The 15,666-nt window shown below is 37.3% G+C and overlaps 1 protein-coding gene across 5 annotated transcripts in view; it reads left to right on the plus strand.

Annotated features, from left to right (window-relative positions):
* Positions 1–15,666, plus strand: part of SLCO1C1 (solute carrier organic anion transporter family member 1C1) — a 56,334-nt gene that overhangs the window by 20,581 nt on the left and 20,087 nt on the right. For all 5 annotated transcript variants that reach the window (XM_036866345.1, XM_036866346.1, XM_036866347.1 and 2 more), the window contains 6 exons: positions 1,466–1,598; positions 6,210–6,334; positions 9,674–9,820; positions 11,370–11,468; positions 13,318–13,563; positions 14,578–14,742. In XM_036866345.1, coding sequence (XP_036722240.1) covers positions 1,466–1,598; positions 6,210–6,334; positions 9,674–9,820; positions 11,370–11,468; positions 13,318–13,563; positions 14,578–14,742 — 915 coding nt within the window. The remainder of the gene's footprint in view (positions 1–1,465; positions 1,599–6,209; positions 6,335–9,673; positions 9,821–11,369; positions 11,469–13,317; positions 13,564–14,577; positions 14,743–15,666) is intronic.

Genomic DNA, 15,666 nt, shown 5'->3' on the forward strand with positions numbered 1-15,666 from the left:
CTTAAATGTCAAACGAGAAATTTCATACTCAAGTTTTTTTGATATGAAAATTCAAAAGAGCTTAATTCTTCCTGGAGCCATAAAGCCTGGAGCCACTGTAGACTAGAGCAAGCTTTTTTCACTATTGTTATTGCCCTCAAGGCTATAAAAATTGCTGCTCTTTTTGCACTTGACTAAAGCTGGCAATGTGAATAAACAGTAGTACATTAGATGATTGCTTACAGATGTAAGGAAACTACTCTTTCTGGAAAATTGAAAACATTGAGAACATCAAAGCAAGGCCACCCAACAGCCATCACAATCAATCGCTGGAGAATTGCTAAGTTTTACTTTATCTAACACCACAGTCCTTAAAAACTAAATATTCCAAATGCAAATAGCTAAAACTTTAAAGCCCCTTGAAATCTAAGACCCTAAGCAATGTTTATCAAAGCGTGTTCCAGGAACCATCTCCATCAACACATTTGAACTAGTATTAAAAATGCAGATTTCTTGGCCTGCATCCCCCTCCCCCATCCATGAAATCAGAAACTGTTTAGAGCTGTCAAGATTCTGCATTTTTAACGTTTCTACTTCCCTCACCACTCCTTTCCAGTAATTTTTGTGCACAGCAAGGCATTAGAAAATCTTTCTTAAAGGATGTTTAATCAGTTAACACCATCATCAACTAAAAGTAATTTATCACATCCTTCACTAGAGATATTTTAGAAAGGCTTAAGTCCCACCTTCAAAAAATGTATTCTTTAATTATATTTTTAAAAAAGAGATGGGCATAATTTATGGAGACTTTCTATTTTATAAAATTTGTATTATGAGCATACATTGAGTTTATCTAATTGATGTATTTCTGAAGTTATGTGGAGTAATTTTTATTTGTATTTTGAATCTTATATTTTTATAAAAAGTATATAAATATGCATTTCATAATTTGATTTCATTTAAAGTGAGGTACAGTTGTGTTTGTTTTTTCTTTCGGGAATATCAGCTCAAGCAATACTATATGATGTATGTTTCAAGAGTGAATGGGAAACCAATAGAAGTTTTAATAGAAAATGTGAACAAATTGAAGAAAGAGTAATAAAGTTTACTTCAAAATCACCAAGGAAAATTTAAGAGAACAACTAAAGGAAGCCTTCTACAATTTGATTTATTGATAAAACACTTTAAATGGACAAATAATTAAGATGGATGAAAACAGGGTAGAAGGGTTGTTTATAAAAATATCAATATTTTGATAAAAGGATGAGATGACTGAAATAATGAATCTGAAGATAGTTCAACAGTCATCTCAGATTAAAGGAAAGAAAGACAAATGATGGGGAAGATAGTGGGAGATGGTTTAGTCAAAACAAAACATTGCCAAACCTGCTATAGACATTCATTCATTTAGTTATAGTCATTTAGTTATGCTGATGACTTTTTCTAAGTTGTCTAACTTATGAACATTTTATTCTTTTCCCCAAAGGAAATCTCTTAGTTATAACATTTGTTAGCTACTTTGGAGCCAAACTTCACAGGCCAAAAATAATTGGAGCAGGGTGCCTAATCATGGGCGTTGGAACATTGCTCATTGCAATGCCTCAGTTCTTCATGGAGCAGTAAGTCTAAAGCAAACATCTTTTTCTTGCCTTAACAAACAACTGTATGATGATTACAATTAATTATTTAAATTTAAGAAAATAACTCCTGTCTTAAACCATGATAATTTATATCTTATTTTTATTACACCCACTTTGGGCAAAATTTCAAAATACTTACAATTTTACTTATGATTTAATAATCTGTAAAAAATTTTTTCAATATACTACTATGTATTTATGTCAACAAAATTTAAAGGGAAATTTTCACGATTATGCCTTCTTTCAAATGCTTTAACTTAGGTGTGGAGGCAAAATATATAAGTAAAGAGAAGGTAATAAATTATGTGGTAAATGTCAAATGAGTGTCAAAGGGGTAATAAATGAATGCTACAGACAGTATGCTGGATCATGGTACAATTGACTGGCAGATCATTGACTTAGGGATACATGACCAACTGAAATAACTATACGATGTTCAAATATTATCTCATAGAACTTTCTCAGTAGAAGTGGGGTGCTTGTATTCTTTAACCCTGAAGTTTACTGTTGATACTTTTGTTAGTAATTTGTTAGTTCTTGCATACAACTTTAGTATTTCCAAAGATTTTGTCGTATCATTTCACCTTTACAACAACCTGTGAGGCAGGAGAGCATATTTTATCTTTTTTTAATTTTAGAGCTAAGGACCATGACCTAGAGAGTCTGGTGACCTTCTCTGGGTTAGGTGTCTTCTAATTATAGAACTGGATTCTTAAAACCAGCATTATATATATCAAGTAATTCTTTGATGACTGTCCACTCTAGACCATCATACCATGACATTTTAGATCTGGAGAAACTTAGAAATGATCTGGTCCAAACTTTTTCTTGGATTCCCAGGTCACTTATATAAATATAATTTGATTTTGACTTCTGTGTCCAATCTGTAAAGATAGTTCACAGAATCCTCTGTGTGGGATCTTTCCTATCTATTTGGGTGGTTTCTCTGGCCCCTTTGTCTTTACATGAAGAGGGATCTGTGGCTTCAAGACTTCTGCCTACTCTTTGGACACCTATCTGGCCTCCTTTCCACAGGGCAGAAGTTTCCTTAGATCACTGAGGTTATGCAAAGGTGTTATATGTGGCCAGTGGGTAAGGAGGAGACAAAGGAGAAGGCTGAGGAAAAGGGTCTCCAATCCACCTAATTCCTGATTGATCCATAGCTGTGTTATCTGTTCTAGTCATTGAACTTCCATGCAACAGTTCGCTCAGAGTGGGGGAATAGAGTTCCACTACTAAAAATATTAAAATTTGAAGTAGGTTCAGAGGCTAGATAAAACCTTGACCCTTGACCTAACTCATTCTGCAGTGCATCAGTAGCTCTTCTACATGACCTTGGCCATGTCATCTAACCTTCCTAGGCCTCAGTTTATAATACCTTAAAATAGGTATTATAGGTATTAAAAATAATACTTAGCTTGTCATGTTATTGCAAATATTAAATGGAATGACACAGGTAAAATGCTTACCAAGTTTCCTGACATAACTAGGAGCTGTGTCATTCTTGTTGTGTATTGTTTTCAACCCTCCTCAGATAATTAAGCCAGCTGGTTTTAACCAGAGATAGCAATGATTTGTCTCAAAGGTGTTGCATTGAGATTAATAATAGTGTTACTTCAAGTTGATGACAAATATAACATACTAATACAAGAAAACCAGAAAAAGAAGTATAGCTAAGAGAAGCCAGACAGGCTAGTGCTGACAAAGGGTGCCAAACAAACACAGATTCTTATCAACCACCTTTTATATGTTGAAAGATATATTTGTTCATTTATTATTTAGTGTCTGCCATTTGCCTGGTACTGTGCCAGGTAATGGGGAGAAAACAAAATGAAATAAAACAAAAATACCCCCATACACCGTTCTTTCCTTCATGAAGTTTGCTGTCTACTGAGGATTACTACAATAACTTCTTTCCAACCTTTCACAGCATTAGTCACTAATTGGGTACTTGTCCAAAATGTAACTTTTGTTCTGTCAACGAGGAGTGTACTCTGTCTGCCTAGCAGACATACACTCAATGCACAACTAAACATAATATTAATTATAGATATCAATTATTCAGGGACTACCCCCAACAGACTGTGTTCAACCTTATGTGTGTTAGTTCATCTCACTCATGAATTTTTTTTTAACATCTTTATTGGAGCATAATTGCTTTACAACGGTGTGTTAGTTTCTGCTTTATAACAAAGTGGATCAGTTATACATACACATATGTCCCCATATCTCTTCCCTCTTGCATCTCCCTCCCTCCCACCCTCCCTATCCCACCCCTCTAGGTGGTCACAAAGCACTGAGCTGATCGCCCTGTGCTATGCGGCTGCTTCCCACTAGCTATCTATTTTTACACATCTAACTCATGAATTTAATAAATATGTATTGATCATCGTTCTAGGTAACGGGGATAGAATAGTGACAAAAATCTCTGCTCTCACGGATCTTACTAGGAAGAGATAGATAATAAATAAACAGACAAATAATGAGATATGCCAGAAATGTTAAGTGCTACAGAGAAAAATAACCCAGGGAGACACATAAGTGTGTGCAGAGTGTTGCAGTTTAAAGTAGGGTTTTCAGGGGATGGCTCACCGAGATGGTGACCTTTGTGAAGGGCTGAAAGAGATGAGGAGAGAGCCATACAGACATCTGGAGAAGAAGATTCCAGGCTAAATGAACAGTGAATGAGACATTCCTGCAGGAGGAGGGAGTCAGGCATGTGGTCTACTGCAGGGATGAGCAAGGGGAAAGTGAGAGGGGATACAGAGGAGATGTCAAGGTTGTTTCTCAAACTCTGATGGACATTGGAATCACCGGAGGCTCTTGGTAAAATGTAGATTCTGATTCAGTAGCTCTGGGGTTGGGGTTGAGATTCAGCTGATGCTGCTGGTCTGCAGACCACACCTCGGGTAGTGAGGACACAGATCATTGCAAAGACTTCATCTCCTCAGAATGGGATGGGAAGACAGACGAGAGTTTTGAGCAGAATGGCACAATCTGACATATTTTTAAAGGGACACAGTGACTACAGATTGGGAAAATAACTCAGGAAGGGCAAATGTGAAAGCAGAGAGACTATATAGGAGGCTACTGTAGAACTTCACACGTCAAGATTGTGTCAGTCGGGGTTGGAAGCTAGGTCAGAACTAATATCCCTGATTTAAAATCATTTATAACATTGGTCCCCTGTTCAATCATTTGTCTCATCCAATAGAGCCTAAATAGGCACAGACCGTACCTATAGTCCCCATTTTACAACTAAGAAAACCGAAATTTGGAAAGGTTAATTGATTTTTCTCAGTGTCATATATAGTAATTAGTGACAAAGGCGGCACTTACATAAAATTCTATTTATTCAAAATCTAAATAATTATGTGTGCAGTGGCTGCCTTTTGATAGATTAAACTGAAAGCTCAAGTAATTAAAAATTTTCAAAATACTACATAATTGCTATTGACAGTCATCTTAAAGAGTCTTTAGGCATTATAATAGTCTCTGGTATCTCTGGAATTATATTAAAGAAAGAAAATTATATTTACCATGATTTTAATACTAAATGCTCTCCTCTGTAGCTAGAAATTTAAAAAGTTATCCTCATTAAGTGGTTCTTAACCAATTTTGGTCAAGGACCCATTTTGATAAAAGTGACAAAAACTATGAACCTCTTCCCTTAAATACTCACATACATACAAAATGTTCTTACTTTTCCAGTGGGGTTCATAGACCCATTGAGGTGTATGTTATGCAACACTGATAATAAGGTAACCGATTTATCAATCTGAATATGTTAATAACTCAATACATCTTGTCCCTGTCATGCTGAATAGGTTTTTACTATTGATATTTCAAACATCACTATGATTATTAGCCTTTAGTCACATAGTGCCTGAACAAAATGAGAATCAAGGTGATGTGATGTCCTTTTATCAGGTACCTCTACTCTGAAGGGTGCATGTAGAGCAAAGAAATTGGCCCCTAAAGGATAATTTGAGGGGGAGTATGGCACTGTGGGGCCGTAGATAGAATGATCGCAGCCCTACCATTCGGCACTGGCTCTTCAATCCAGCTGCTATGGTAACCTTATAACAGAGGAAAGGGTGAAATTACAAATAACTTAGAGCCAGATTAATAAACTGAAGAGGAAAAGGATACTGTCTGGAAAAATGGTTCAAAAAGCCCATGTATCATTATCAGTCCTCTAGAAACCACATTTCAGGTGTTCTACTAGATTTACAACTCTAAGTACAGTGTGCCAATGGCCATGGTTGTTAAATTATTGCTTTTAGAGATAATCATGATTTTACGGAGTGTTGGATATTTTTTCACCAATCGAGTAGGTGATTACAGTCATTATTTTATATTAAAATGAGCCTCTCTAAATAATTCTTTTATTTTCTTTCATGACACTGGGTAATTGGTTCAGATATGGTGTAATATCTGTGAACTAAATGCTGGTTTGGTTTAGTGATTCAGATTCTGCGAGAGCTGTAAACTCAACCAGGTCCCCTAATGGGTCAAGTAGTACACATATAATATTTTTAGCATGATGTTAAATGAGCTCGTAGTAAAGAAAATGCTTTTTTTATACAGGTACAGATATGAAAGGTATTCTCCTTTCTCCAATTCCACTTTCAGCATCTCTCCATGTTTCCTGGGGTCAAACAGCCCATTACCAATCTCAGTTATGGAAAAATCACAATCCAAAATAAATAATGGTAAGATGATTATTTTTTACTTGACTAAACAAGCTCTTTTTAAAGATGTTATAGGTGCTTTAATATGAACAAAAAGTATCTATGTGATTTTTTGCTGTCAGAAGCTTTACTACTTAAGTTGAGATATTATAGTGCCATAAAAATTCCTAGAATATAAAGCAGAGATGAGATCCTAAGAAAATATGCAGACAATCAAATATTATGGAAAGATGGGGCATTAATTGCTGGTGACTGAGCAAAGCTTCCAGTGGTTCCAAACAAGGCAAGCTGTGAAACAGGGTAAAACTAGTTTAGCATGTACAAATCTCGGCCCATTGCTCAGATATAAAAGAAATATATTTTTCCCCCAAACTCAACTTGATTTCTGTGTTCAGCCCCTTTTCATCAGAACGGCAAAAACGTAATCTCAGTCAATTTGTCCCTAACCTCTATCTATGTTCCCAGGGGTTGCTTACATTCCAGGGAGCTTTACATTATAGTAAAGGAGAAAATTATGGGAGGGGATGTCTTGGTGTTATCAGTAGTCCTCTGTCAGCCTAAATATCTAAAATCCCTCTGGCCACAGTGTTTGTTCATACATGTCATCTTGGGGTCATCTTATGTCCATGTTCGTGTCCTTTTTAGCACAGTGGCTCTCTCGGTTGCAAAAGTGACCATCATGGAAACATGGAAATAATTCTACTTTCCACACAAGAGAGGATTTGGGGAATTTCGTTAGCATATCCAGAGTTCCACATGGCTGACCCATACTGCAAAGCAAGGCTATGTGCGGGCCCCCCTTGGGAGCATGGGAACCATCTCTTCTGTGTTACTCTAGGCATTGGAAACCCTGTGAAGAGGCAGGGGCAGGGATGCCTAGCTATACTGTGCAGCCATCTCATCTTCGGGATCTTGCTACCTCCCTGAGTTCTTCCTGGCCACAGTGGCACAGGTTCTCTTCACTCATGGAGTCCATGAATCTACCCACAGGTGTCTGCCATGTCTCTGGGATGCTGCACTGGCAGGTGGTCAAATCCTCTCTCCACAGCCTTTTAGCATAAATATGCTCAATACCTCTTCCCCGCCACCCTCATCTTACTCACTACCCCTAGGCTGGGGAATCCATTTCTACAGAGGCAGTGTGGAAGTCCTTCTTTATATACCTGCTATTCATCTAAATCTTTTATCTACACCATAAAACCTTTTCACTCCCCTAACAGCCTCATTAATGCTTTCTTCTGAGATGTCCTTTTCCTGGTCAATGAACCTGAGAAGTCTGGCTGTTTGAATGAAGGGAAGGGCCAAAAGATTAAAAGAAATATTGAAATACGAGGGGTGAAAATGGGATGACCATAAACATGTAAACAAATTTACCCTGTCATGCTATATGAAAAAGAAAGCATTCCAGAAGAAAAAGCAAATGTGAAAGAAGGTAATAGATAAATTCAGGAGGGCATATAAAAATCAATGGATGAGAACAGAGGGCTTGTTTATATAAGAACATAATGGATAGTAAGTTTAATTCAGGTCCATATAAAGAGGCAAGGAGATGAGCTAAAGAATTTGGACTTTCACCTGTACACAATGTACAGTCATTGAAGATATTTTATTTTGTTCTTGGTTTTGACAGTCAGGGGAGAGACATGGTATCAATGACAATACAACTAATTAGGAAATATTTAAGCCTTTAATGTTAAAAAGAGGGATATAGGGTTTAGGGTGGAGAATGGAAAATTTTTAATGTAAAGAGACCAGTTATTAGGCAGGTACAGAGTATAAGACTCACAACTTGATCCTTTTCTTTCCTTTAGATGAGATCCTGCTCCCTTAAAGTCATAGATTTATGCAGATGTTAGACATAGTGGACACAAGGCTTATCCTAAAGGGGTTAGTGGAGTAAATAGAGGACTCTTCTCAAAAATGCTTTGTGCACAAACCCCATTTCACCCAAATACTCTAGAGCAGAGCTCTCCACAGGAACTTCTGTGATGATGGAAATGTTCTGTATCTATACTGTCCAGTACAATAGCTATTAGTTGCACAAGACCATTGAGTACTTGAAATATAGCCAGTGTGACTGAGAAATGGAATTTTAATTTCATGTAATTTTTATTAATTTAAATTTCAATAGCCACATGTGGCTTGTTGCCGCTGTACTGAGAAGCACAAAGCTAAGGTGTCTACACTTATCTACAAGACTTCTCTACCAACAAGCATAGAACCCCACAAATGTCAGGGCTGGAACTGACATTGGAATCAATTTCTAAAAAGGAGTCCCCATTATATTTTGGGAAGTAGAATAGAAATCCAGAGAAGATAAGTGAAAAATCCCTGGTCACTTGGCTACATTTCTAGAAGAGGTAGAATCAGAACTAAAAGCAACACGACTACATAGTAATCTTTTCTGTCACAGAGTCTGACTCATCTATACAAAAGCGTTCACCCCAGTTCTTCATAACCCATACTTTACCTTCAAAAATTACTTTCAAGGTTACTAGAGGAGAAGATATCTCCTGCCTCATAGGATTATTAGGATAATTCAATTTGAAAATGTCAGCAAACCACTTAGCCCAGTGCCTTGCAGAAAGGGAGCATCCAGAAGGGGTGATTTTTAGAGACGGTTAATATTATTGCTTTTATTAAAGTCACCAAACTCTTCAAAGTATATTTAATTTATTATATGGGAGTAATTATTCTACTTCACATGTTCATATTAAGACATGACTTTTATGAAAGCATTTTAAAATTGTTAGCTTTGAATTTCCCTCTAAAAATACTGTCAAAAGGTTCTTTTTGTTGGAATAGTTATACAACTAAGGCATATAAGGTTTTAAATTTTTATATGAATTTGTTTCTGAAACGTGAGCCCTTAACATGGCCATTCACTATCAAACAGTTATAACTGTAGGCAATGCTGTTCAAATTTGAAGTATCACCCATATAAAATTTTGAATTTCAGATAAAACTTGTTCAGCAATAAAATTACAAGTGACTTCTGTTGCAAAATAGAAAAGTTTGAAGATTAAGGTGAGAAAAGCCTTCTTCAAATTTTTGTATTTTGTCCCAGACAGGATATTGAATGTTATTGGAGTGTAGGAATTCAAAGAATTCATTCTAAATATGAAATAAAAAGAAAGAAAATAAGAAATAAGGGGACAGGAACAAGAAACAATAGATTTCCTTGGTCTCTGGGGGATTTACACTGCCTAAAATATCTTGCTCAAACTCCTATCAACTTAGGTTTATGGCAAATTTCACTTCTGCATTCTAATGCAACTTTAGGACAACTTGTAGACATGCAGAATAAATGTTTAACTTCGATAGTGATCGAATTTCAACCTCATTTGCTTTCCTTCCAAGAATGTGAAATTGATGCCAGCTCCTCCATGTGGGCTTATGTCTTCCTGGGGAACCTTCTTCGTGGCATTGGAGAAACTCCCATTCAGCCTCTGGGCATCGCCTACCTTGATGATTTTGCTAATGAGGACAATGCGGCTTTCTATATTGGTAATGCCCACCTCATTCATCTTCTTGGGATACAGGGTACCTGGTTTTCTCAGCTTCATTCTCAACTAAATAGGGTGTGGAAGGTTTTATACTTCATATCCAACTCCTTTATTCAGTTCACATTTTTCTGAAGTCCACACTGAGGATTTGGATAGCGAAGAAACTTCAGTTAGAAGGACCTATTGCATTAGGGAAAGAATATCAGATTAAAAGAAAATATCTGTGAGCTCAACTGCTGTGATATATGACTTGTGCAAGTATCTTCATGGATACAGAAGAAGGACAAGAGCAAGGCCTGAGCCAACCGTATGTCTGGACAGACCCCAGCAGATAAACCAGCAGCTAAAATCACAAAACCCAAAAGATGGCAAACTCCAAAGGTAAACGAATGGAAGCAGCATGTATTGAGTGCCTCTTATGTCTCGGAAGCTAAATTTGTTCTGTTTCATACATTAGTCTTGATTTTGAGGGTTCTGACCTTTTGAGAGTCTCACCCTCAGAGACAGAAGGACAAGATTTAAATTCATTGAGGGGGCTGTAGGTAGGTCCATGGAATAGTGCTGCCCTGGCTCCTCACACAGAACTCCAGAGGTCTCTGATGATATCCAAGCATGCTGTAGTTAAAAACAGGGCACCAGTTCTAATGGAAAACTGCAGCATAGATTAGGACCTAGATTTGGAACAGAAGCTCCATGGCACATGCTAGGCAATTACTCTGGGGACCAGAGGAAAGATTGCGGCCAAGAGATGCACACAGGTGTCAGGTTGTCCCCATCCGGTCCAGGAGCTCAGAGCTTGCTCACTCTCCTTTGCCCTCTCTTTTATTCTGAAAAGGATCTGGTAACTGCTATTTACTCCTCCAGTTAATTTAAATCACTCTCCCAGGGATATGTGCGTAAGCTCAGCGATGAAATGAAAGGCAGATGGGAGATATTTTGCAAGGAAGAGCAATCTTTCTGGTTACTAGAAATGGTGTCATTTGGGAGATCTGCTCCCCCTACCTGTGAAAGCTGCCCAGGTGCATCGTGAGCGTTCCAGAGGACACCTCTCCCCTCTCCCAAGTCTAGCTCCTTTGCTGGCTGCATAGTTACTGCACTTGCAGATGGTCCCACCAGAAGCTCTGAATGCAAGCACATTTCATTAACGTGGAAGAAATCAATTTTAATGTCAAAACAAGTTTTATGCTTAACTGACCATAAAAGGTTTTTGAAAGACTGTCAAAATAGTATAATTCTGATTTTTATCACTAGGGGGAATCTAATCCTAGGGAGTAAAGTTTGCTCCATTTGGGGAAATTAACTTCTTCAGAGTCTTAGTGTTATTTTCTTACTAAGACATAATTAATGCCTTAAAAATGTTCATTCTTCTTCCAACACCGAGGAGGACTTATTTCCGATTCAATGAGGTTGAAAAATTGACAAATCAAGCACACTTAAGGGAAGAGCTGAGGAAACATTTTCAGTGACTAACTGGATCTTATGCACATTTCTTATTTAAAAATTAATTTACAAGAGCAAAGAAATTGCATTTTTTTTTTTTTTTGGTGCAGGGTGTGTGCAGACGGTTGCAATTATAGGACCAATCTTTGGCTTCCTGTTAGGCTCATTATGTGCCAAACTGTATGTTGACGTTGGCTTTGTAAATCTAGGTAAGGGAGTTTATTTCTATTTATTCATTTACTTTGTTTAGTTACTGTAATTTTTTAATAGGAATAGTACAGAAAATACCAAATTGCCTTTTTATAAAATGACAGGATGGTAGTCTTTCATAAAATGGAAATAATCCATGGAAAACTTATTCCTGATACAATCATCACACATGATTGTATGTGTATGGAATATGAAAAATAGGTGGTGATGAGAACCGGATGACCCATAGTTTGTTATTCGGATGTATCAGTTTCCACTTCTGGTTTCCCAGTTCAAAGGCATTCCAGCTTAGTTAAGACTAACAGCTGTGGCTACTTGTTGGCTCTTGTTGGTTTCAGGTGAATCAACATTTACTGCAGTCACATCAATTGATAACGTATTTCTGGACTTGTCAGAAAGGCCAAAGATTGAAAGTCTTCTGGCAACTAAAATTTCCTAATTTAATGTACAAGTCTTTTTTAGTAGAAGGCATATTCTGGTGAGACTAACTTGCCTTCTGGGCGAGTGCTCGTGGGGGGAGTAAATGGAGACCTCATCTCTCCATAGTTATTAATTTGTTTCTTTCCTTATATAAGATGTAGTCCCTTGACATAGATAAAATTCATCTGGTTTTTTAAAAGACACCCTAGAAGGCAATTAAAAAACAAGAAAACAAGTTTCATTTTTATAAATTCTGGAATTGCACTGTCATTAGCGTGTATTATAAATGATTATTGTGTGTTAAAGAAGAATGCAAAACTCTTGGGCTAGTTGTCCTTTTTTAATCAAATAAACTGGAATATACGTTCCCCAAATTTTATTTATTCGTTATTACTACCAAATTTATTTCACATCTACTCTATCTCAAGTGATATTCTACCACAGTGAACAAAATATTGGGCTGGCCAAAAAGTTCGCTCGGCTTTTTCTATAAGATGTTATGGAAAAACCAGAGCGAACTTTTTGGCCAACCCAATAGTTGCGTTCCTTTACTTCATGAAGTTTAAAATCTGGTCGTGGAGACTGATATAGATAAGAAAGTGTTGGTGTGATGAGTGGTACAGAGAAATATTGTGAGAGGGAAGAAATGCACATGCAGTGGTAAACTAGTTAAAACACTGTAGTGAGTATAACATAGTACCAATTGAGCCTAGTTGTCAAAGGATTCTCATAGAATATTGTAGAGGTAGAGTATAATAATATGTTTCATAGGTTCTTATATAGAAAAAAAAACTTGATTTGGTTAAAAAACTTTGTCAATGCTTACTTTTTAGTTAAATAAGAAATAGTATCAAAAATTTTATGATGATTAGATATTGATGTTTTAATTACATATACAAATCTTGCTTTGGACCTAGAATAGCTCTGAAGTATTCTCAGTCATCATTTAATAAATAACATTCTGAGTGGCTCAGACTAGATTTGGGCCAGAGGGCATAGGGCATAACTTTTTCTTCCAGTAAAGTCTTAGACAAACATTCAATATGTAAATTAGATGAAAGTGGTACTCATGTGGGGTAGCTGGCAGAAGGTTTTAAGCCCTCATAATTCTTTCTCACATGTTGATTTTTTCCTGTCATGGGTCCAGACAGAAGCCCAGAGCAGAGTGAGACCCCTTCCAGTATGTAGACTCTATACTTTTAATCAAAGAAACAAAAGGAGAAATATTCATGCTCTGAAAACACCCTCTTTCCTTCAAAAAGCAAGATAACAATAATGTTCAGATTAGAAAAGGTTATCATGTATGAATTATTAGGTATTTTTATGATGTGATAGAGGTAACGTTTGGATTTTTTTTTTAAAAAAGAGGACTCTTCAACACACTAGCTTTGCTGTATATGCTCTTTGGCCACCCTCCCTCTTTTTCAGATCATATAACCATCACCCCAAAGGATCCACAGTGGGTGGGTGCCTGGTGGCTTGGTTATCTAATAGCAGGAAGCATAAGTCTTCTGGCAGCTGTGCCTTTCTGGTATTTACCAAAGAGTCTACCAAGACCCCGGCGCAGAGAGGATTCCAATTCCTCCTCTGAGAAATCTAAGTTTATTATGGATGATCACACGGACTACCAAACACCTCTTGGAGAAAAAGCAAAAATCATGGAAATGGCAAGAGGTGAGCCAGATTCTCCTTGATTTTGAAACACTTTCCATTTTCCTGTTGAAACTTTATAGGCGATCTATAAATAATACCCCTCTCTCCACTTCATGTGTTCAGAAAAAACAGAAACTGTACAGGAAGCAGAAATGAAGATTATTAAAAAGTCAGCTTTATTACTGGAAAACTGATTGAAGAACTTGACCCAAAGTCTTGGTAACCTTCTTTGCTGCTGTCCCCACCTTTACACCTCCTCAGTGTAGACGTTGCAACTGCCCCTCCCTGGGAGGGCTGTTTCACATTCACCTGGGTGGACGGAAAAGAGTGAATCTTCAGGGCTTGTGGCCTTTTAACAGATGACATCCACCCACTTGAAAATGTGCACCAGTGCATGTGTCCCACTAGTGATCAAAGGAGTGAGTGTAGCATGGGGCCAAAGGTCAGACGTGTTCTAGTGAATTCCCTCCACGTGGAAATGGGTGGCCATGAGAAAGATTGGTCCCCCTCAACTGGCCCAGCAATATTGACATTTATAGAAAATCTTCACATTTCTGTTTGGCTGCATAAAAGAAGAAGGGAGAATGCCAAAGCTCATTTCTAACAATAATTAACTGGAGATAACTTTCATATTCCCTTCTCTGCACCCATGACCCAAGTTGGAAGGAGAGAGACCAGAAAACTCAAGTTCTTAATGTCCTGTCCATGACTCCCAGCTCAGTGGTGAGGGACTATTCTTATCCCTCGTGTCTTCTACCCACATCAGAGGAATCTGTTCCTGTCTGACACTCTAATTTATAATCTAGATTTAATGCCTGTAGAAGTGAGTGCCTATGTCTGGATCTGAGCCTGGCCGGAACTCAGCCTTGACTTGTGCCAATGGCTTAATATCTAGAGTGCGTGTGTGTACCATGCTATAAATGCTCCTCAGAACCATGACAGTGACACTCAGCCTCTAAGCCCTGATGCCATGGCTGTATCTTCTGCCAAGTGTGACACTGTCTTTAATTACTCCATGCTATTTTTGTCTCACAGATTTTCTGCCATCACTGAAGAGTCTTTTTGGAAATCCAGTGTACTTCTTATATTTGTGTGCAAGCACCGTTCAGTTCAATTCCTTATTTGGCATGGTCACTTATAAACCGAAGTACATTGAGCAACAGTATGGGCAGTCATCCTCTAAGGCCAACTTTGTTATCGGTATGCTTCTCTGTCCTTCCTGCTTTCCAATAGGCAGTATCAGCTGTGTCTTGTTAATCCTTAGTAACTTTAGAGAAATTGTTCCAATATTTAGACTGAAGGTAATTTATGGCATTTCAAAAAGTAAGCGAAAAAATCTAGCAGAGTAAAATATTTAGTCTGTGGTACGACTTTGTAGCAAAAATTGTTCAGAACTATGTGTGAATGACCACGAGAATACCACATAGACCAAATATGCATCTTATTAGGAGATTGTTAGTACTGGATATTTGTCTTTCAAGTGTAGCTGAAACCTCATAACAGTGGCCATTTTACCTGAACAGTTTCTAGGATTACAAAAGGTAAGTATTCAGACGGGTTAAAAGGTGTGCATTGCAAAACAAAGTTTGTGTTTGCTCAGAGTTGAAAGACTTCTCTGATTCCTGGCATTTGGGTTATTTAAAAGGACTGTGTTTCTAGCACAGCAGGACAGCCAATAAGAGACATATTCAAGGGCAAAAAAAAAAAAAAAAAAAAAAATGAGAAGATGAATGAAGAAGAACCAGAATCTCCAAATATAAAACCACCATCCTATAAGCAATTGGATACTTTAAAACCTGGATTAGTTCCTTTAGTCCACAAAGGTGTTATTTAATGCTACTGTTTCAAAGTACAAAACATATTCTATTCCTTTGGACATGTTCCTTTATGATAGGAGACTCCAATGGCTTAAAATCATTTCTTCTTCATAAAATATTTTAAAACTTGCTCTATTCATCTATCTCTGAAAGAGATCAGGGTGGGGGTGTGTGTGAGGAAACAGCTGAGCATATTTTGGGATGTATAAATTTCTTATAATAATCCTGGATAATGGGCACTTAGCAGATGCAATTCTAATTGACTCTGAACTGCTGTCCTTCCCCTAAATTCTAAATGTGAAGGCTA

The sequence above is a fragment of the Balaenoptera musculus genome, chromosome 10 (assembly GCF_009873245.2).
Source record: "Balaenoptera musculus isolate JJ_BM4_2016_0621 chromosome 10, mBalMus1.pri.v3, whole genome shotgun sequence".
NCBI lineage: Eukaryota > Metazoa > Chordata > Mammalia > Artiodactyla > Balaenopteridae > Balaenoptera > Balaenoptera musculus.